The sequence below is a fragment of the Scleropages formosus genome, chromosome 19 (genome assembly GCF_900964775.1).
Source record: "Scleropages formosus chromosome 19, fSclFor1.1, whole genome shotgun sequence".
NCBI lineage: Eukaryota > Metazoa > Chordata > Actinopteri > Osteoglossiformes > Osteoglossidae > Scleropages > Scleropages formosus.
The window spans coordinates 22,174,736-22,198,058 of NC_041824.1; the positions used below are offsets into that span (position 1 = coordinate 22,174,736).

Below are 23,323 nucleotides of genomic sequence, written 5' to 3' on the forward strand. Positions count from 1 at the left end.
GAGAGTGAATGAGGGTGTGTGAATGAAGCAGCAGTGTGTTGATCTGTGCACGCTTGTGGAATATGGAGTGAGTGGATGTCAGGGAATGGTGTTCAGCTTCTTTTTGGAGGCAGATACCCCCATGTGCTCTTTCACCTGGGCTTGAGCTTTCAAACCCCTACATGTATAAAGGACAAGTTTTATATGACATGTGAAGTACCATAAAGGTTGTATTGGAAGGGGATTTAGCATTAAGTTACTTGGTATTCCTTGATTTCCTTGTCTTTGAATATTTTGTGAGATTAATCTATGACAAAACTTTACCTCATTTGTATACATATTTAACTGCCTCATCTTTGGAAAAGGTGTAGTTTTGTAAGGTATTCTTTTTTCCTTTAGTTCTAAGGGAGTGAAAATGCAAGCTTATCTGTTCAGTAGTTTTTCCATGTCTAATGGATACCTTGAATAAAGTCCATATTTATTGTAAAAAAAAAAAAAAAATTCTTTTGGTGTTTGTTCTGGCACTGAAAATGCAATGGTAAATGTTGGGCTGTTTATAAAACACATGCTATTCAGTACATGATTAAAGTTTTTGCAGATGTATTAATAAAACCCTGCAAAATCAGTTTTGATAATGTAAGCAAGTATATTAATGCACAAGGTGGCTTTAAGAAAAGTGAACTCAGATTAAATTTACATTAAGTATATACATTTTGGCTACCATGTTAGTGAAGTATTGACTGATCATACAATTATTCAGATTTAAATGTTACCCAGTAGATATACTTGCAGTCTAATGTTAAGCTGCAAACAGTAAGCCCTTCCTCACAGCCAATGCAAGTCTTTAGTTTGAAATCAAGCCTGTGCCAGTGAATGAATCACTACAATACATGCATTTCAGTCTGAGATTTGAGTAATTTACAGCTAATTAGGAATTAACACCAATAGTAGGAGGGGGAAAAGTGACTTCCTGAGGAAACCAGTTCAGCCAATGTTAGGGTATAAAAGTTATCATGCTCACCGTAACAAAACTAACTGTACGGCAGTAGAAATGGCTATGGATCAAGCTGCTCCAGCTTCTTCCCCTTAAACTATGCAAAACAGCCACATATAATTCAGCTGTTGCTTCTAATAAAAGCATGCTAGAAACATGCACAACATAGAAACATCCCTTAAAAATTGACCAAAAAAAATTCCCCACAAACAGTTGTGTATATCCAGTCACTTTTATTATTGTGCAAATATTCACACAATCTTCAAAGCTGTCCACATCACATAGGTTTTGGTGGAGGTCTGGGGGCAGCACCCTGGAAGAGGACAAAATCTTAAGACATGCACTCTGGCAACCACTGTGGTATCTATATTTCCTAATCTGAAAAGTTTCCAATTCGGAACCTTGCGGTTAATACATCTCTGTACAACTGACATACTGTTAAAAAAAACAAATTTAGTGTCAAAAGGTGACTCACAGTGGGCCTGAAACGGGGCGGTGGGGTGCGGTCCTTCCGTGCCTCTCTTGAGCGGTTCCTCACCACCTTGCTGTGGATGGCACAGCTCACGCAGTAATGCAGCTTCACATAGAGCTTGGGCAAAACGTAGGCTGTGCGTGAAGAGCAAAAACAAAGATGTCAGAGTAGGAGTGGGTTTAGTATTAAATACTAAATTTGAGGAAGAAGAAGGAAAAAAAAAAAAAAACCTTCCCTCTACAGAATAAAACAAAATGCAATGCTTCAAGCATAAAGCATTGTATGCTAATTACTTGCACCACTATCCTTTTTTGAACCCATTATACTATGATATTTCCCTACAAGTACAACTACTGCAGTGGGGGAAACCGCAAAAGGGATCTAACAGGTCATGCAGTCATTTTGTTGAACAGCAACTTAGGCGGAAAAGAGACTACCATTTTAACCATTATTCATTAATGAAATCATAATTTCAATATTGCTAAAAAAAAAAAAAAAAGCTTCTATTGTGCTCAAATCTTTGTATCAAAAGCTGTTAAAAATGGTGCACCATAGCAGCATGCCAGACACTCACAATCAAAGACACTGGCTTCTGAGATGTCCCTGACAGCAGCAGCCTCCACAATGTTCCTGATGACAAACTTCTTGATGGCCTTATCCTTGGGCACACAGCGGGCACAGTTGGTGCAGCGAATGGGCTGCACATGTCCACGACCCTTCTTGGCACGACCATTGTTCCTTCTCTTCTTAGTCTGTCAGATGAGAAAAGAGGGGGGGGGAAAAAAAAAAAAAAAAAAAGCAATGTTTTTAAGCCATCTGAAAAACACCGCCAAAGCACAGGCCTCAAAGATGTAAGAACATTGTACTAATGAGGTCTGAATTAAAGATTCTTAATATTTTTAGGCAAAAATAAAGCACTGATATGCTGGTCAGGTAGATTAGTAACTCTAAACATCAACCAGTGTGTGTGTGAGAGAGAGAGAAAGTGTGTTTCACTGGTGTATGGATTAGTGACTCATTGTAAGGAGTGTATCTAACAGTGTAAGTCACCTTAAGTATGGGCTAATAACACTAGTGTTCACTGGAAGTTGCTCTGAAGGAAAGTGTCTGCTAAATGAATAAATAGAAATGTGAAGCCTGACTACCTTCACATGAAAACTGTCATAGTAAAAGCACAGTTTTTCCATTTAGTGTTTCCCCCCCCCCCAGTTACATTTAACAGATGCTTTTCTTCAAAGTGACTTCCAATGAACTCTATGTTGCGTTACCAGTCCACACACTTTATTGACCAAGGAGACTTACACTGCTAGATACACTCCTTACTGGGTCACTCATCCATAGATCAGTGGAACACACAGTCACAATTTTTCAAATTCAAAACATGTCTGCGCTCCATGAACCCCTGAAGCACATCCAAACTCCCCAAGGTATTCAAGGTAAGAAAGCCCACTGTAGCTCTACGACTACAAGTGCTCTACCCATAATCCATTAGGCTAAAGGGGAAGCTGGGATCTGTAGTCCAGCCCACAATGGCATGCCCAAAGGATCAATATAAACCACCTACACTGGCCACGACTGGCGGCGAGCTGAACTGCTAACATTTGTGTTCATCTAAAAATAGTATTTTATTTTATCACCCAACCTCTAAACTGTGTAACAGTTAATTATAAGGAATGAAATAACGAGCTTCCCGGTCAGATCAGCGCTAGGCCGGCTATCAGCTTAGACAGACAGGTTTCAGACATGCTTACTTTAACTCGCTAATAACAGTGCTCATTATTTTAACTGTGGATTATCGAAGGAAACGTTGACATGCCTGTCAGCATGATAAAATGGCTAAAAAACGGTACAACACGAGAGGCCTTGACTTGACGACGAGCCGCACGCGCACCCCTGGGCCTGCAGCCGCGGCCACAAAACCCACAATGCTTTCAATTTCATGAACTTTTTCACCGTCAAATAAACATTTGTTAAATAGTCCAAACGTTAGCTATACATCTGTGAGTCATAGGGTATATCTGAGCTTTTAACAGCCTTGAAATATAACGTTTTGTCCAGAAACATGTGCTCCACATACTCACCATTTTCGCGAGAGAAGCTGAAAAGAGGGCCGACAGCCGCACCGCCTTCGAGTTTATAGTATCTCTCCGCGACAGGCCTCGATAGTTTTTTTTAAAACGAGAAGAATTCGACAAAGTTAGTTAAATACACTGTAAATAAATAACGTTAAATACGAATAGTGACGTATACGTTATATTCTAACTGATATTTTGTCAATACTCTCTTTCTAAGAGGGGAACTATTTTATGACGGAGGGATTGCTTTAGGTCCCATACATCGTATACGGGGTCATTTCTAACCCATAATGCACCGGTCGCACAGGTGACTGGTTGAGTCTGGTTCTGTTCAGTGATGTATTAGGTAAAAGTGATAAAGAATTTAAAAGTATACGTCTTTCCATGTTATTGGAAACTGCACAAAGAGTAAATAAGGTGCAGTTTTTTTTAAAATGTGTCATTGCTGGCTGAAAAAATGCAGTAGCCTTATTCAGCTCCTGGACTTAACTGATTTGATCTATTAGCACCCAGAGAGTAATATTAATTAATCACCACAATCCCCGTTTTTTTGCTTTATTGTCTGCCTTCTTTTCATTGGAAATTGGTTTCTTACCAAGAAGATAAACACAAATTACTTTTATGAAAGGCAATTAATCGCTTAAGAGTTTTTAAGTGCCTAAATCCTACTAACCCTTCTATAACACCCCGTGTACCTTCCTGCTAAACAAGCCCATGTTCAGCTAAGTTTTTACTGAAGACTGGCAAGATGTGTCTTATTTTGGTGAAGGAAAAGTTCCCCTAATAATGCTGAAAACAGTTTGATTGTTTAAAAAAAAAAAAAAAAGCAATGTGGCATTTAAAACTAATAAGTACTTGTCCAGTGCAGGGTCATGGTGGTCTGGAGTCTATGTCCAAAGCATGCTGTTTGAGGCCCGGAACATGCCGGATGGGATGCCTGTCCCTTGCAAGACACGTGCGTGCGTGCGCGCGCGCGCACGCACGCACGCACGCACGCACGCACGCAGAGAGAGGGTATTGTAAAGTCATCAATTCCACTGTGTCTTCGGTGTGTTGAACAGAAGTGGAGGAATCCCACATGAATGGAGGTAGAACATGCAACCTTCACACAGATTGATCTGCACCAAACCCAGAGTCCGGGCACCATGAGGCACCAGACCTGCCTGCTACACCACTATGTCATCCTGGTATACACTTTCTAACTAAAATAAGACGTTTCTCGGCACACTTCTACACTGTGCACACAAGGCAGTCCAGATTTAAAGTAGAAAGGTTACTTTATATAACTGTGTTCTTTTGTGCCCCATTAAAATTAATTGCTAATTAAACTTAGCAAGCTTTACAGGGTATGTTGATTATGGTAAATGTTTGTTCACTTTGGTTTAGTTTCTCTAATTTTCTTCTATATATTACATTTGTAATACCTTCCTCTTAAATTTTCTCTTGTATTGAACTGTCCAGTAATATTCTTTTACCCCTGGTTTTTTTCTTTAACATGGGTAGGAAATACAATATAGATATTGTATGGGCGTAGATGATTGCTAGTGAGCCAATTTATTTTTTTTTTCATAGTTTTAGGATATTGGTACACCATGTACCTAAGAAGTACCTAAAACCAACACCATTCTTGTAGTGTATTGTGTGGACCTAAATACTTTGAACATCTTTCCGGCATTGATTAGTTATCCCAAAGAAATTCTATCACTGTATTATTTTGAAATACAAATAGCCTGATGTTTTTTAGTGGACCCTTTTCTCCAAATTGTCCAATACACACACACACACACACACACACACACACACACACACACACACACACATTTTCAGAACCGCTTGTCCCTTACGGGGTCACGGGGAACTGGAGCCTACCCGGCAACACAGGGCGTAAGGCCGGAGGGGGAAGGGGACACACCCAGGACGGGACGCCAGGCCGTCGCAAGGTACCCCAAGCGGGACTCGAACCCCAGACCCACTGGAGAGCAGGACTGCAGTCCAACCCACTGCGCCACCGCACCCCCCAATTGTCCAATAATGTTAAACCATTTACAATGATCCTCTCATTTATACAGCTGTATCTTTTTTTATTGTAGCAATTCAGAGTAACTACTTTACTCAGGGGTACTGTAGCAGCAGCAGGAATTTGAACTAGGGTCCTCCTTGTCCAAGACAGCAGTTTCAGTCAACATGACAAACTATACCAAATGAAATCAAGGTTTTCTAGGGGAAAAAATATCTAGTCATTATGCCTGTTGTTGACCTTCTCCTTGGTAGGCCAAGCTGCCTGTGAAGGAGGTGCTTTTGGGGCACCAGGCACTGTGTTCTAGCTGTGTGCGAGAGGTGACTGTTGAATGTCCACTAGATGTCAACAAAGGCTTTGCTATGTCCTAAATTTTGTTTGCCTTGTTTTTGCTTAGTAGACGTTTTGCACATACTGTAAGTGATTTGAATGGTTTAGTTTTCTCCTGTTAAACAACTTGTATTTTACCAGAGCGGTTCAGGTAAGCACTGTGTTCAAGAATATGAATGGGGTCCCTTTTGGAAATTGATAAGTTTCTTTTCAAGCTTCCATTCATCTATAGCTATATTGAATACTACAATTGCAGTCACTATAAAATAAAATGATCATGGTGCAAACCTGTGAAAAATGATGTTACAATAATAGTTACAGTAGGATGGGGGACATTACTTTCAAAATTGGTGGTTTTGGCATTATTTTTCTTCCCACATATATGAAAGACTCGTGCTCACGCTTAAGAGCATATCAAAACTACTCTGGCAGTACACAGCTGTGAAATCTGGCTACAGATTGCTGTTGTTTTGCGGCACATCCAATTAGTAAAGAACACAAAGTAAATAAGCATAGATATGCAAACTCATACATGATGACAAGTAACAGACTTAGGCCTGACTGTGGTGAATTTCTTCACGATTTCACCTCCAAGGAGGGGGGGGTGACAGTGCATGACAGAGAGAGGGACGGGAAAACTGAGGCCGATGACACATTTTTCTGTCGGGACAGTTGTGTTCTGGAAGTGATTAAAGAGCGGGGTGCATGGGGCGGTGAGGGAAGAGTGGGGGGCTTACGCAAGAGCCTCTCCCAGCATGCAGTCAGGCTCAAGGGGAAGATGTGCTGCTCCCGTGGCTGTCGTCAGTGTCACTGTAGTCAGGAAGCAGCAGCCAAGTGAAATGTCTTCCTGACAGCGCTTGGCAGACCGGCACCAGGGAATAATGGATGGGACCTGAACAGGGACACGCTGACGAAAAAGTGATTGCAGTCAAAATTTACGCACGCGTGTGGATGTAGACATTCATGGTCGTGCATAGTTGTGGTTTAGACATTCCTCCTTTTCATTCTGAAGATATACTGTGGCTATAACGTGTAGCTTTAGCGCAAATGAGGGAACGCATACGCAAGCACGCAGCGAACGTCAAGCAATTCTCTGCCAACTTTGACCGTAGCACCGGAGCGACCGGTCCACTCCGAGAGTTTCGTCTGAAATGAAGCGATCAGCTGCAGTAGGCATGGTTTCCTGGAGGCTGCGGCCTTTTCGCACGGGGAGCAAAGTGACAGATCTCAGTGTGCGTGCCTTGTGTGTTTTGCGCCTGTCTGCGTATGTGACTGACAGAATAATGTGTCAGTGTTCCTGCAAGCCACTCTGCTCCCAAACTGCAGCAAATAAACATTCTTCTCCCCGTGTGTCAGAGTTGAGCCCTCGCCCGCTGTCGCTGTAAAAACACAAGCAGTAATTAAAACCAAAAACCCAGCTCTTTCTCCTTTGTTTCAAACAATATTCATATGTTGATATTATTTAGACAATAGGCGATTAATGTGGGGCTCGTCACGGATGGGGATTAGATGTGGCGTTTTCTTCATGCAGTCTAAGAGTCTGAGATACGTGATCAGGCAGGCAGGTAGGCAGCAGTGCACATTCAGACCCGTGGCACTTGTGACGATTTCTCAGAAAATGGGACGTACATGTATATACTCTTCATGCAAGAATGTAAAAGCCCTTAAAGTAAACCACATGTAAACTTGTAATTATGTTTTAAAAAAAAAAATCGAATTATACTAATGTCACTTAATAAGCTATAGGTCATCTTATTAACAGTATTATTTTCACTTCCACCTTTTTGTGTATGATATATCCTTGATTCTTGACTGAATTAAAAAAAAAAAAAAAGTTAACTGCCCTAAAAGTGAACAATTTGTATAACAGTTTGCTGTTACTGAATTATGTCTGCATGTGTCATGTATCTGTAGTTGAAGTTTTTTGCAATGCGCGCTTTCATCCAAAACTCTTGATGAAAATAGAAAATAAATCTTATAAATCTTGTAATTTCCTGATTGAGGACTGTTACTATATCTAAAGATGATTTAAACCAAATGAGGAATCGGCTTTCTGGGTGTTGCTCTTCTTCAGGGCAATCAGAGATAATCAAAGAGGTCGTGGTCAGGATATGTGGGGGGTTCACAGCGGGGTGTAAATTATACCCCATTGCCATCCTCCCACCTACCCCAGTATGTCACCCCGCAGAGGCGCACAGTCGTAGCCAGAGACATCATACTTGTTACTCACAGGGGTCTGGTGGTTTGTCCACATTCCGACCCTAGTTCCCAGCGTGAAGCGGAGGCTTCCTGGGGATTTTTCGGGGGTGCGGAGAGTGTTCACCAACAGAGTCAGTGTCCCCTCTGACTCTCTGTCTCTCTCCATCAGTTTTTATGCCTCGATAGGTCGTCCATCTTTCCCTTTCAGTTGGATTCTCAAGCGATCGTGATCGGTTCAGCAGCTCAGGGCAACGCGAGGTGTGTTGCCAGTGTTCCCGCACATTGGGGAGGGGGGTCCTCTAGCTCACTCTTCCACCTGGATGGAATGCGGGTTGTGGACTTAACCAGCAAAGTCATCTCTATCGCTGCCTGATGCCTTTGTGCCTGCAATCCTTGGTTCACTCCATCATGCAAATGTTAGCGGCTGTAAGATTAAGCACATGTGTTACCATCCTGCCTCTTTGTTACTGTCATGGTAACGGTATTATAGCATGACCATGAGACAAAGCACGCCCTGAAGTCTATCTTATGCATTAACATAGCAGCCTTCAGCACCCTCAGTGGTATTTCTGTAAGACGCGATTCATCACTGCTGTTGAAGAGCTTCCGCTGAGGTGGCAGAGAAGTCTGTCTTCTTCATGCAGTTTGCTTCCATTAGCTTTAGTTTCAGGAGGGTTGACTTAAAGCGTAAAGCTGACATTCACAAGTGTAGATTGTGAAGTAATTTATTCTTTGCTTTCGCAGGATCTGCAGATGATGGAGTGATGGAGATGTATCTTGTGCTAGGGGCCATTGTAAGGCACCATGGTTGTTCTCAGGGGGCAACCATCTGCTGACAGGGTCAGTGGTGGGGGCTCAGCTCTCCTGGACTCTGCCTGCTTCCCAGCTGCTCTGCCAGGCGCATCACACACATACACGCGCATGTGTACGTTAATAAAACCTGACTCCCAGTTGCGCTGATGCAGCGGAAGGAAGTTCGAAGTTACATCTGAAACCAGCATAGAACGTGTCACTTGACCCTGTCTCTCCAAGCCTCTTTAAACGTGTAAAACGCGCTATGTCTCTCTCTGCTCGGTGCCGGCAGATAGCACAGCACATCTGTCCGTTAGTGTGCGCGCCCAAGCTGCATCTACGTTCGGTGCAGCCGCCGTAAGGCCAGCACCCCCTCAAACTACCAGGCCCCACACCCTCTGTTGGGAAAACAGTCTTCTGCAATTTTGCAGGAATTTTAATAAGAAGCCTTGACCCAAGTCGTACTTTTTGTGTAGGATCATCTTCCCCACAAAAATACCTACTGTTAACGTTCCTGTTTACTGTACACTCTGAGGAGCACAATCCTGCGGGAGTTAATAACGTTTCCCACAAGTAAAACTATGGTAGAAAGTTGCCTCTTTGAAATAAATGGCATTCAAGAGTGCTGGTACCCGGAAGACAGCAAACAGTGGTTTAATTTTAGTTAACTGCTGAGCTGCCCGAAATGGCCTAAGAAACAAAATAATTAGTTGGCAGGAAAACCAACAAAATAACGATTACTGAGTTTGCTTCATACCTTTCCTCATCCAGAAGCACGGTGGTGGATGATGTAGTTATTCTAGCTGTATTTTTCATTATTTAAAATTGAAATGGGGAGTATAATTAATGGTGCATTTAAAATTATATCTCGTGACAGTACACTGACATGATGCACAGGGTTCAGGTTTAGATATCACACCTCACCAGCTGATCACATGTTGTTTCTAAGATTTCCGTGCTGCGTGTTGGCAGGGACCGTTGTCGTTGCTGATTTTTGCTGATTTGTGTCTTTACCTGAGAATGAAGTAGAACGGAGGGAGTGGGGGTGTCAGAATTCCTGGCACTCTGTCTTTCTGTCTCGGCTCTCTTTGTGTCCCACCCTTCCCCTCACCCTCTCCTTCTGTCTTGGCTTCAGAATAATGATGAATTTATGTTTTTAGGGACTTGTTGTTGTTTTCTCCCTCAGTGTTCCAACCCCCCCAACCCCCCCATTCCCACTCTCCCTCCCAACACCCCGCCTGGCAGACCTGTGTGTCAAAGGTGGCTGCAGGGAAGCAGACTGTGGGAACAGCCGGTCGGCCTCCGCCAGCCCCCTGCTCCCCAACCAGAGGGGCTGCCATCAATCCAAGCCTCCCAAACCCCCCCCAATCATGCACACCCTCTCCCCAATAATCCGCGGAAGCAATTTCATCTCTACTCGGGTGGCGACCCATTGTCGCCGGCCCCTTCAATCTTTCCTAATTAACTCTCGCTTTGTCCTGCATCCGAGCTCCTGGACTCATCTCCACTGCATTCCGATCAGGCTTGGTCCCAGCACTCCCAGGCAACCCTGTTCCCTAATCCCAGTACCCCTCTGTCCCCCAGCACCCCCCGCCCCAACCCCCAAAACACCCTCCGCATTTTTTCAACCTGCCGATCACCTACTTACAAAGTTAGGTAGGGGCATTAACTCTGTGGGTTTTTTTTGAAAAGGAGTAAGGGAGGGGTAAAAAGGGGGGTGGCAGAAAGTGACTCCAACCCAGACAATTAGAACAATGGCACAGGCTGGTAGGGGGCTAACTCGCAGCGTCACGCCTGGACGGTGGGGCATTTTGTCGGTTTAATGAATTGTCCGTCAGGCCTGGGCCGCATAGCAGGCTGTGCAGGGATGGGCCAGCAGGGGCCCAGACACTAAGTCAGTATTTATTACACTGCCTTTGTCACTAATTGAGCTAATTATCACTGACTCCTTGGCACTCCCACAAGGACAGATTCCCCCACCTCACTCTTCTTGCTTCTCACTCCTTGAGAACCAAGCCTTGGCACTTTCATTATTTCTTTTTTTCTTTTCCTCCTTTTTCTCCTTGTCTTTCTTTATACCTTTTGCTCTTCTTTTTCAAGTATTTTCTCCTGTTTGTATTCCTCTCGTATTCGTCCGTTATCTGCAGCTCTTTTGGGCAGCGTTCCTGAACTGGGCACAGCAGCTTCTTCCTGAATCACTGTTTCTGGCTTGCTCGCGTTTCTCTTCTCCCTTCCTCTCCGTACCAAGCAATTAGGGGTAGACGCAAAATGATATATCTTTAGTATCTTCAATAAATATAATGTGCTTCTGGCACAAAGGTTAATTGCAGAGAGCAACAGAGATCTGTTATTTTTCTTGTGTCTCTTGTTCTTTGTCCCTCTCTGTTTGGGTCTCTACTTCACCACAGGCCTTTCCTTTCCTCTTTGTTTCTTTGGCCACCATGCCTTTGTTTTCGTAGCCTTTTCCATCTTTCCATGTCCTCGTTGCCTCTCCATCATCTGCTTACGTTCTTCAGTGTTCTTCTTTGGCTCTTTGAATTTTCCTCAACAGTCCAGACTCTTCTCATATCTCTCATGTTTAAAACACCCCTATTATTTCTCCATGTTCGCTCCTGCTCTGTATTGTTTTCAGTCTTTTACCTCTTTTTGCTTTTACACCCCTGGCCTGAATTGTCTCTATTCTGCTTTCCTTTCTTTCTCCTCACTTACCCTGTCTCAGACTCCTGTGCTCTCTTTTATTCTCTGTTTACCCCCTCCTCTCCACTGTCCTCTCCCCTCTCATAGTAAGGCTGGTTTAGGGTGCTGGCCGGCTCTCCGTGGCCGTGTGGCTCTAAGCCTGGCTGACCCCCTGCGCCCCTCCACAGCGCTGCGGCCGGCTGTGGAGAGCCGCCTGTGTGCTTCCAGACTGCTGTGGTCAGACTTGCCTGCCAGGGAGCAGAGGGACTGGAGGCATTCCTTATTTCATTTATTTCATTATTTTTCCCCAACATTAAGTAAATGAAGCAAAACACTTAACGTCATAAAGTCCATATAATAGATGGTATGTGCGCCGGAATCCAGGATTCAGCTGCGGTTATGCTGGGGTTGGGTGCAAAACCACTGGGTCGGGGGCATGGTGGTGGGGGGATACTGGGCGCGTGAGAGTTCATCACAAGCATTGGTTTAATAGAAATGAATGGGGATACAAGAGTAGGACAAATATGCAATCAGTGGATCACAGGAAAGTAAGCAAAAAGTTAAAAAATGACTAGAGAACATGTGTGACAAAAAGTGGCATCAACCCAGTGCTGTGAGCATGACAAATGACTTAAAAAAGGCTGCTTAATTGAAAATATAAACTTTATTCTGTGCTACAAGAAATACAAATTACACTAAATCTGTTAACAGGAGAAGACTTAACAAATGGCTAAAATACTCAATTTTCTCTCATGTCAACTATAGCTGTATAAACATTCATAATAAATATATTTTGTTATTTACAGAAGAGAAAGTAAATTCCAGTGGATGTGAAACACAGGCAAGGAGACAGTAGTGACCCAGCAGTCATGTGAACATTTCTGTTTATCAGGCCCAGGTATTGTCCACACAATTGTGAGTTCCAGTTCAAAAAAAACAACCTCATTTCCCACGTCCAGTGAAGTCAAAGCAGATCATCAAAGACCAAATGAGACTAAAAACACTGGTCCAACAGTGCTCAAAATTCACGTTTCCTTTTCGTCATTAAGGTTTTGTAAACTCTCTGTAAACGGTTTTTTAAAAGATGCAGAAATTCCTATTTTTGTTCAGTGTACCTGCAACATAAAAATATATTCACACTTTTTTGGTTCTGCCAGCTCAAATACGGTATAGGACACGCTCCAGTGGTACCGTATGTACTGGTTTCTGTGATTCAGCTGACATGTGTTTGTCAGTCACCCTAAACCTCCACATATATTATCGACTACTTTGCTTATAACAGAAACTTCCCCTAGAGTGACCCTATAATTTTAATACACATTTTTTTTAAAAAACTGACAAGTGCTGATTGGTAAGAAAAGTGAAAGCAGCCTAGTACAGAAGCGGTCAGTGAAGATGTCAAGTTTTTCACATCTTCATACTGTTTTTTTTCCACATTGAGAATAATGTCAATTTTTTTTTTTTTTTTTAAATAATTACTACCTCTTCACTCCTACAGTATTGCAATACTACAGTCTTTGCATATACATGCAGATCTTGTGAAAATGTTCATATGGATTTCTTTACGTACTGTATTTTCAATAGTTTTTTTTAAACTAAGACTTTCCAGTTTTTTGGGAGGGCAGAATTTTCATTTAGTCAGGGTCCAGAGTGTATCATAGTGTGGTAAAGTAGACATTGCTAAATCATGCCTGAGGAGCATGCAATTACAGCAGAATCCAAACATGAAGGGGGAAGTTTGGTAAATTAGGGTAGGAAATTAAAATAGGTTTGGCTGGTTGAGCGAAACAAGTTGAGTAAAGACAGCTCATCCCCCAAGATACACTTTGTATAGCTTCATGTGCGAAAAATATACGGCAGCAAAAGAAAACAAAATGCACTGACATTTAAAAAAACCACTCTGTAAGAGTTCTTCGCTGGTTTATGAGAGAACATGCTTGTGGTTCTCTGGCTACAGAAACATCTGTTGGACAACACGTCCAGCTACTACTCTCCCTCAGACCGTGAGGCACTGGAGAGAGAGGAGAGGGAAGATTGAAAAGGCCGATGAAAGTTTGTGAAGTCTTGGAAGCTGGTCTACAAGTCCTCAAATCTTTTGTAAAGTGTTATGTTTATTTTATATTTCAATTATTCACAGCTTCTCACTCTTTTCAGTCTTTTACTCATCTCGGTTACCTCTTCTGGACCGTATTCTTATTCCTATTCATAACTCCTATGGTTCAACATTTCTCACTCTTGTTGTCTTCTGTAACCCTGTCTCTGTACTTTCGTTCACTGATGCGCTATCTATGATTCTAAAAACAAAACACTACCAGGTACTTAACTAACAGGTACTACCCCAAAGATCCACCCCTGGACCCCTGTGTGTCCTCACACTTCCTGTGATATCAGTTCTCCGCATTCACACTCCATCCCTTTTTCTTTTTACTCTCTTCATCCTTAAAATATCCTTTCTTCTTACCTACATCCTTTTCCACCGTCTCCTGTTTGGAACTCATTCATTTTCATTCTTCTCAGTTGCCCCACCATTCTTCAAATGATCCTCATCCCTCATATCCAGTCCCTCTTTGTCCTTCTCCCTCCTTCCAAGTTCCCTGCTTGTCTAAAGTACCCTTTACCCTGTCTCATCAGTTCTCTGATGGATCCCCATCCCTTGATTTTGTTGACCTTACACATTGTTCAGAGACACTGGTGCAATATCTGGGTGCTGGTACAGTTGAGGCAGCTCACATGGCAGCACCAGTGGAAGGTGCAGTGACACCTTTCTGTCACTTTCTCAGTCCGTGTCCTGTACCCCCGTCCACAGCACAGCAGCTCGCACCCATCCAGGGCTGGGGATGAGCTGTTGCAGGTGCGTCCTGATGTGCCCTGGGTTCCAGTTCTGCCATTAAAAGAACAGAAGTTGGGTGATTTCTCAAAATACACCAGGTCCCGGACTGAGGGGGGCTTGTGGGCGGGGTTCTCCGGCTCCAGATGGCGCGGGTCGGCGTGATGGGAAGCCCGGTTGCTGCCCTTGTTGGCGTAGACGACCCGCGAAGCCCCGTCAAAGCGATCTTTCAGGAAGTCCCCCACCGTTCGGAAGCTGGGTAGCCGCATCCAGCAGGTGCGCACCGTGCAGGAGCCTGACATGCCGTGACACTTGCACTCTTTCTGCATCTCGGAGGACACGGTCTGGGGTGGGGGACACATGGGTGTAGAAACAGGAGTAAATTTGAGGATTTGAGGGTGACGCTGAGGAAATAAAGAAGGATACAGTGTTTCATTGTTGCTTGTGCTCCTCTTACCATTCTCCCCGCCTCATTGTTATGCAGATTGATGAGGTAGCGAAGATCCCTGCCCCTCTCGCTGGAGTCCACAAACTCGCGGCTGAAGAGCTTTCCGAAATCCACATTGTCACTACAGCCGCCCCAGTGCCAGTCTGGGCCACCAGGGCCTCGGCGCCGGTAATCGCAGGTGCAGGACTCGATGGCGCCCTCTGAGCAGGACCTGGCCACCGCATGGGTAACTCCCGCACTCGTAATGGCAAACACGAATGCAGTTTCCCTGCAACCTGCCATAACCGCAAATCTAATTCAGTAACGAACTGGAATACTGCACAATGGGTTAATGAACACATACCAATGACATGAGAACCCATGCAAATTAGGCCAGTGTTTCAAATAAAAAAGTTAGGCCACAAAAAGAGTCTTTCATTCTCCTTATTAGAATACGTTGCTCTTCCAAGGGCGTGAGTGTTAAAGCTGGGCAAGTGGCAATGGAAACTCACCGCGGTTGACGATTTTGCCGAAGACAGTGGGGCTGTGGGTGGTCGGGCAGTTCCAGCGCCGGTTGCGGAACTGCCACTTGCACTCCTTTATGGCTGAATGCAGGCCGGCCACGATGGCATGCAGGATGCCCGGGTTCTGGCGGATGAGGCGCCGCTGACGGCGACTGAGCAGAGCCAAGCTCGGATCGAGCACCAGCTGCACGCTCTTGGAGTTGGTCAGAAGGTTGGCGGATGAGGCCACGTTGACGATGCCCCTAGAGGGAACAGAGGAGTTGTCAGGTCATTGGGGGACATGGCCTTTTGAAAGCCGCACACAATATAATGCTATACAATGCTGTGCGGCAAACAGTGCCGTTGCTTCGCAGCACCTGCACAGCACGAGAGGATGTAGGTCCGATCCCCTGCGCAGTCTGCGTGGAGTTCGCATGTCGCTCGCATGTTTGTATGGGTTTCTTCCAGATGCCCCAGTTTCCTCCCAGCCATGTTTTTCAAGTGAACTGATGACTCTAAATTGTCCATATTGTGTGTGTGTTAGTGTGTTGCTCTGCTGTACGTGACTGATTCACTGTAGGTTGCGTAATGCAGTGTATCTGGCACTCTGAGTCACCTTGGATGAAAGGTGTCGGCTAAATATTATAGAGCATTCACTATAAGTTGTGTTGAAAAATAGTGTCTGATACATGAATAAATGTAAAAATGTCAGTATTGTCCCTCACTGTATCTGTCAATATTGTACCAGTTTCAGTGTCAGAATTTTTTGGGTGCAGCAGCGTTATGAGTGGTGTTCCTACTCCTGTTGTAGGACTGTACTTGGTTGCAGTCACCTGTACTGATACTGTAAGTATACCCTGCTATATAGAAGAACATATTATTATACAACTGATTACCTAATCGTGTAAATCACCTTGGACAAAGGTGTCAGCTAAATAAAGAATAATACGGGTTACCTTTCCAGATTCCTCTGATATTTGCTTTCGAAATGTTTATATATCCTTTTCAAAGAAATAGTAAAGATTACCATAATTTTAAATTCTTACATTTTTCCTTGATTAACCTGGACTTAGTTGCATTCAAAAACCTCAAAGGCAACAATATTGTTCCTTATGCAGGAAACAAATTTCCTCCTTAGTGAGGAATCTGCTAAATCGGACAGGCTATACTGCTCTGTCTTTTGAAATTAATACTTCGTTAATGTCTGAATTTTTGACTTCCGTCAAGCATAGATAAAATATCCTCTATATTATTTATGTTTCTTTTTTTCCCTATACAGTAACAAGCCATTTTTATGTACTGCGGTGCAATTTTGTTTAATATTTATTTCATTTTTTATTCGTCAGTAGTAATGAAAACTGGATTTTCTGTTTTTGAGTTCACCTTCACTGTTCCACCGTTAGTCGCTGTATTAACTATATTATCAAAACAAGAATTAAGCAGAACATAATAGTGATGTGAACAGTGAAAAGTCTATTGTGGCCAGACTAGCCAAGTTCAGGCCTACATGTGGGTTACAGTGACTATAAATTTTATTATTTAATGTAATAATGTAATAATGTAATACTACCATTCAAAACGTATTCAAGTGATAATCGAGTCAGTTGCGAGTTTATTTAAAATGTTGTTATATTTTTACCGCATTGTAATTATATTTATGCCACAAAATAGTAAGCTCCATATTAGTCACCTTACTGTAATTACAGCTCTTATGAACTACTAGTAGATTAATATCAGGACAAAGATATTTAAATATCTGATAAATATATATATATATATTTATCAGCCGTGTTATATAACATAAAATAATTGCAGCTGCAGTAAAATGTAGGTTCGTATCTTTCAAATAATGTTTGCATGTTAAATATTTAAATATTGGTGCACAGGATTTTCTCAGTAAATCACATCTTCGTAAATCTTTACAAATTTCGTTTTCATCTTGTGGCTGATCACTAACGCAGAAAGTGTCAGAGCAGTAATCACAAGTTTACATGTACTAGTTTAAATTGGCGTCGGGAACGTTCGGTATATTACGCGAATAACCCTGCGCGCGACCTAGAATGGAATTGCTCACGGCTATAAAATAAATCCACATTTAATTTATACCACATTGGGCTGAAAAATGTCTGTCCCGTGTTCAAGCCACACTGTCAAAATGACAGGGGAGGGAAAGAGAGTGAGAGAGAGAGAGAGAGAGAGAGAGAGAGCGAGGGAGGGAATCGATTCACAAAGGTCGGATCACACACACAGCTGTTATAAATAAATAAACACATGATGGGTGGGGGGTAAATAAAGAGGCTCGCATAAGAGCAGAGTATTATTCTCTGAGCATCGATTAAAGATTTAATCTGATTTCGTTCTCCCTCCTATTTGATGATATTAAACAAGGCCGTCAAGTTTCATCAGGCTGCAAGTGACTTTATTGAATTAGTTATTAATAACTGCAGCGAATCGCTGAGTGAATGGACTTGTCGGGAGCGTCGCGCGCGGCGCCGAAAACGCGTGAAACGCGCAGACACGCGCTAGACTGGAGCGGGCCGCCCTGCTCTTGAGCTTTTTGGGAGAGATCCTGCGAAATGTTCCTGAAGACTGACATCCCTCACGGTGCTGCGGCAGTATTTCACGTTGGGTTTTTGTCCCCCCGCACCGTGACTGACTGTCCCACCATGTGTTTCTATATATCATAATTTCAGGCAGTTTTCTGTAACTGCTCGATGCACCTCACCAGAGAAGATCTGGCCAGAGGCAGTCAGTCACGATATTCACTTCTCCACTAGAGCCACATGTCTCCCCGGGGCTAATATATAAAAGAGAGAGATCCGAATATCCACGTTATTAGATAAGACTGAAAATCGTAGCTCATTATCCGCAGATGCTTAAATGGCAATTATTTCATCTGGAAGAGCTTTGCTGCCTGTCGCTGGGACAAATTTTTTAAGCAGAGAAATAGAGCAGATTAATAATTCCAGTAAAGGGCAGCCAAAGTGTTGCTTTGCTCGGAGCCTCGCGTTTATTTTACCAGTTTGCTCATCACATCGGTCAGTGCTTCGTGTCGATTGTGTTCCATTCATTGGAGAACATTAAAGCACAAGTTGCCCGCAGGGGGGAAGGGGACGCGTAAAAGAGACGTTGGAGGAGACTCACCACCACCGGCCGCTGCTGTTGACAGCCCCGGTACCCGTGAGCGAAGACAGTAGCAGGATGGACGCTGCCTTCACCCCTAAAAGAAGAGCCAGGAACCGCATCGTGCTTCCAAAAAAAAAAAAAAAAAAAAGAAATGAATGAAAATATACACAAAGCAATGTTTCAAAAAATCTTCATGAAATTTGCGACGTGAAAAAAGGGGCAAAATGTACAAGGAAAAGTGCTCAGAAAAATCGACTTCTATAAAAATAAAATGTCAGAAATGTGTGTCTTCATAACTGATCCCGGTCTTCTGCGGCGTGCAGGAGCTCGTGCGGCAATTTTAAGCAAATGTAAAGAACGTGTTTTAAACGTCCGATTCTTCCATTCATTCAGAAGCGAGCAGCCTGTGATGCCAATGGGGGGGTGGGGGGTGGGGGGGAACGGAAAAACGTAAAGAATTCCTTTTTCAGTGCCGAATTACGTTTTCTCTTTTCCTACGTGCTCCAAACGTGTCTCTGGTGCCTGGCAGTGAGCTGTAAATCTTAAACGCATATAATCCATAAATCACGCATGCACATCCGTTAACCTGCGCTCTCCTTTCTCTTGGAGCAGAGCCGTCCTTCTCGACAGGTACCCCTGGCAGACAACGCACCAACAAGAGGCAACAAAAGGAAAAATGGAACTGTAGCAGGACAAGAAAAAAGTCGACGTGTGTGTGAACACAGCAGCTCTTGAGCAAACGGCGCTGGCTGCGAGGCTGCGGAGCGCTCCCGAGGTGATGCTGCTGCGCTCCTCTTCACTCCCTCCGTCTCAGTGATGCTCTGCGGAGCGCATTGAGCGCGTGGGACGGTCTCGCGGACCTGATCCCCTGGATGACTGATAGGCGACACATTCTTCATTTATTGAGCGCAACAAGAAGAATAAAAAAGGGATTTGCAGCTCTCATCTCCCTGTTTTTTCCCCTCCCTACCCCTTTTGAATGGGACTAGTAGAATGGATAGGTTAATTCCCTTCATAGAGCGCAACGGATAAAGGAACGCGCATCTGAACAACGCCGAATGGAAAATAAATGAAAACTGGGGGGGATCTTCTGTGTAAACCGTGTATGATGCTAAAAATATTGTAAGGTAACTTACTGCAAACGCATTCTCGTTTTACCCCTCGATGAATGATTCCGCTGTATGGGAAAAAAAAAAAAAACGCTTTTCTCTATAAAACCCACATTCAACGCTTCTGAATTCGGTTCTTCTGCAAACGGGAGTCTCTCCGAGGGCAGCGGGTGCGCGCGATCGGCGTGTCTCCAACACAGCGAGTGAAATCTGTCCGTGTAGCGGCGCAGAACAGCGACGGACCCTTCAAAAAAAAAAAAACAGAACACAATCTTTTTCAAAAATCGAATTAATTTAATTTCTCCACAAACCACGTTCCGCTTTCCCCCTCGCGCACACACGAGCGCGCGCACAACATGCAGTCACCGGCTCGCGCGTGAAATCGTTTGTCCCCGAAATCTCTCGGGCTGCGAACTTCACAACGCAGCAGCACCGATCGTGCCTTCAAACTCAGTGACTTAACACTAAAGTTTGCGGAACGTTTACTTCTTAATTATTTTCCCGTTCGAGCGGGTTTCGTTTCACTTCGCTTTAGGGCGACGCACTCGCTTCTTGCAACAGTCACGAATCATCATCATGTGTCCAAAAAACGCACAGCCTGCCTCTGTGTTATAACCAGATGCGGAAGATTGATTTTATACAAGCAAGTGGAACACAAAGGTGTTCTGAAGGCATTCTATGGACTTCTGGAATGTCATATTTTATTTTATGCCTTGAATAAAGGAAATAAATGTAGAATTTTGCTTGGCAAGGTCAGTAGAATAGAAAATATGAGCTGAGATAAAGAGTGTCTAAAAGCTTTGGAAACATCTGGAGTGCAGACCTCCCCGGGCGCATATGGACAGTGGTTCACCAGAATAAACCGCACAGCCCCGTATCTTCTCCCGTGTGTTTATCTGTGGGCTTTTGTTCATAAACATCCACCTCCGCGGCAAACATTCTCATCTGTTGGCAAATATATTGTTGAGTAGCGGAATTGTGGAATTAAGGTCTCACATACTGACGCGTATCATTGATTGACTCATTCATTCATTATTCTTTCATTCATTATTCATAGATTTAAACGAGCCAAAACGTTATTCGTCGATGAGCATCTCAGTGTGTCTATGACAGGAAGTATTAAAATAGTTGTTCGAGTTGAGCGAAGCGAAGTCATGGGTTTCTTTCTCGGAGCTCAGCTGACAGCAGGACAAGTGACAAGTGATGTGTCCTGGAAACCCTGAACTGTCCATCACGGATTATTATTGGCCCATTCATCATCTCCGCTCTCGGATATAAAAGCATTGTTTCTATGAATGCTTTAAAAACCGTCACGCTGAAAGGGATGCGCGTTCTCACACAGTCGCAAACACGCTCAGGAGACGCGCTAAGTTCTGCAGAATGCGAGGACACTTGGCTGAGGGTAGGAAGTGCGCCTTTGTGCGCGCTCTTTCAATGACTGTTGTCCTCCGCTAACTCTCCGCCTCTTGAAACGAGTTTCCTGGAGAAGTCATGCAGCACGGAGAAGATTAGAACGGCAATCCGGTTAAAGGGCTGCCTTTTAAACACAAATCAACTTCAAATCACTTTTAAGCCACTTAGATATACACGCCGAGGCAGAATGCTAATGCACTTTTCATTGCCAGAGGACTCAAAGGAGTCGGGTGGAGATTAGAGGAAAGACCTGCTTGTCCGATGCGATGGCGAGCGGCGGTTATGGGCTCTTTTTAACTTAATTTTATTAAAACTGCGTTGCCGCTGTTTAGTGTCAATTCCTTCTCCAAGTTGCTCTCGGTAGCTGCAGGGACTGAGCACTGAGTGAGTGCGGAAAGCCCTGCCTCGGCGAGTTGGAACAAGGCTGGAATTCTTCACTACGCCGGTCTCCAATGTGGCGGCAGTATAAAGAGGAGATGTGATGAAGGAGGAGGCCCTGTGGCACAAGGGTGGGAGCCCCAGCGCACGTTTCAAAAACAGGTGCAAAGGGCGAAAGTGTATTGAAACTTGCAGCCACGCACAGCTCGGGAAAGGCGTTCACGGGGGTAATTAACGGGCGCTGGAAGAGCGCCCCCAGCTGGCAGAAGCACGATGCGCAATAACAGCGCTCTCGCACCACATTCATCAGCGGCAAGTACACTCAGTCCTCATTTGTGCTCATTTCCTTTCCTATGCAGTCTGATTCCACCTGGCGTAGCCATTGCTGTACAGGCCCTATAGGAAGTGGTGCTTCAACCAGGGAAAAGGAGGAGAGACACTCACCTGCACTGTTATCTGATGGTAGGTAGTTGCACGGATGATTAATGTGTGTCACGGTGAGTCTCCACTTGCCCTGCAGTGCTGCATGCATTGTAAGACATATCAGCTTTGAAATGCTCCTCATTATGGGCTTTATCCTTGTACGAAAAGCCTAGAGGTATCCCGCTAAAAAGTATGTGCTTCCCTATATTTTCAGCCATTACCAGGCTCCAAGGAATGCTGTTTTAGACCTTCAGGAGCTCCATGTGAGGCTTTATGTCCATCATTGCACTCAGGCACCGTACCACCTCCAGGCACTTAAATACGGCAGGCTAGATGTGTGAGAGCCACAAGAAGAGTGTCGAAAAACATTTGGGTATCACGGCTGCTAGGATACGTGGGAAGTGCAGGGGATTAAAAAAAAGACTTGTGGAAGGTTAACATTCAGGTTTTTTTGAAGACTCTTCTGTCCTGCCTTCCTCCAACCTCCACCCCAGCAAAGACTAAGTGAAGCTTACAAACACACCCTTCTCAACTTTATGAAAAGCTGATGAGTTGACAGATGACAGAACCTGTACGTTAATCATTCCGAAAAGTGTCAACACTCTGGAAGAGGTGATAGAAAAGGAGGGGCGGGGGGTGGTGGTGGTGGGGGGGGGGACCAGGCCGAGGGCTATCGGCTGCTTTTTCACCCAGGCAAGAATGTTTTGGAAGTTTGTGGGCTTGTCCACAATATGAAGGATAGGTTTTTGCAGGTGGGGAGAGCAGAGTGGAAAATAGGACATACAGAAGTGATATAATATCAATAACAAGCACAATTTTTTTTTCTGAACATTTATTAAATTTGAGCTAGGTCTCAGTAATGTTATTAATAAGGGTTGTTAGGTGATGGTGATGCCGTAAGAGGTTTTCTTTGTGGGTTGAAGGAAAACTTATTTTCCGATGCAGTCCTATATATTATTATGCACCCTGTTTTTAATAGACTAAGGGGCGCGAGACAAGTCCGTGTGTTGTGGTGAGTGAAAGACGAATGAAAAGCCCAGTTTAAAAGGGCACAGCAGCCTTCATCCCAGAGACTCAGCTCTCGGTTTTCATAATCGATCCAAACTGTTGAGATGATTTCGGAGGAAGGGGTCAAGTCCGCAGCAGCGCTGCTTTCCCTCACACTTGTGTTCGAAATAACGCGCGAGCGCCAAAGTCTACGTCATGTATACTGTAAGTCAAATACACTTGGAACTTTTTAAGACGTCGGAGCGACATTTCTGCGAGTAACAAGCAGGATTATTTTATTTTGGAAATGTTTACTTCGGTTTTTCTGAAGCTGCTAAGCACATGACGGTTCAAAGTTCGTTAAAGTAATAAGTAATAAAAAGCAGGCTTGCTGGGGAGGTAGGTGGTGAGGGTTGGGTGGGGGGGTCGGGGGGGGGGGGGGGGTAAGGGGTAACAGATGACCACGCGCCCAGACTGGGTATTGTTCCAGCGCCTCGAGGACAGCCGCGCGCCTGCCTGCTGCTGCCTCCCTGTAGTCCGCCGCAACTTTCGAGCTCTCGCGCTCTCCTCTTTTATTCAAATGCCCATCTTCTGCA

At 44.1% G+C, this 23,323-nt stretch overlaps 2 protein-coding genes across 2 annotated transcripts; both read right to left on the reverse strand.

Annotated features, from left to right (window-relative positions):
- Nucleotides 1-1,186: 1,186 nt before the first annotated feature.
- Nucleotides 1,187-3,621, reverse strand: rps26 (ribosomal protein S26). Its single transcript, XM_018760318.1, has 4 exons — nucleotides 3,527-3,621; nucleotides 2,020-2,197; nucleotides 1,449-1,579; nucleotides 1,187-1,286 (listed from the first exon to the last, which is right to left on the reverse strand). The coding sequence occupies exons 1-4, from the start codon at nucleotides 3,527-3,529 to the stop codon at nucleotides 1,251-1,253; spliced, it is 348 nt and encodes a 115-aa protein (XP_018615834.1). The 5' UTR covers nucleotides 3,530-3,621; the 3' UTR covers nucleotides 1,187-1,250.
- Nucleotides 3,622-14,213: 10,592 nt separating this feature from the next.
- wnt1 (wingless-type MMTV integration site family, member 1) lies at nucleotides 14,214-18,536 on the reverse strand. The gene is made up of 4 exons (XM_018760329.2): nucleotides 18,436-18,536; nucleotides 15,301-15,554; nucleotides 14,819-15,084; nucleotides 14,214-14,705 (listed from the first exon to the last, which is right to left on the reverse strand). Exons 1-4 carry the CDS (start codon nucleotides 18,534-18,536, stop codon nucleotides 14,214-14,216), a joined length of 1,113 nt encoding a protein of 370 aa, XP_018615845.1.
- Between the last annotated feature and the right edge of the window lie 4,787 nt (nucleotides 18,537-23,323).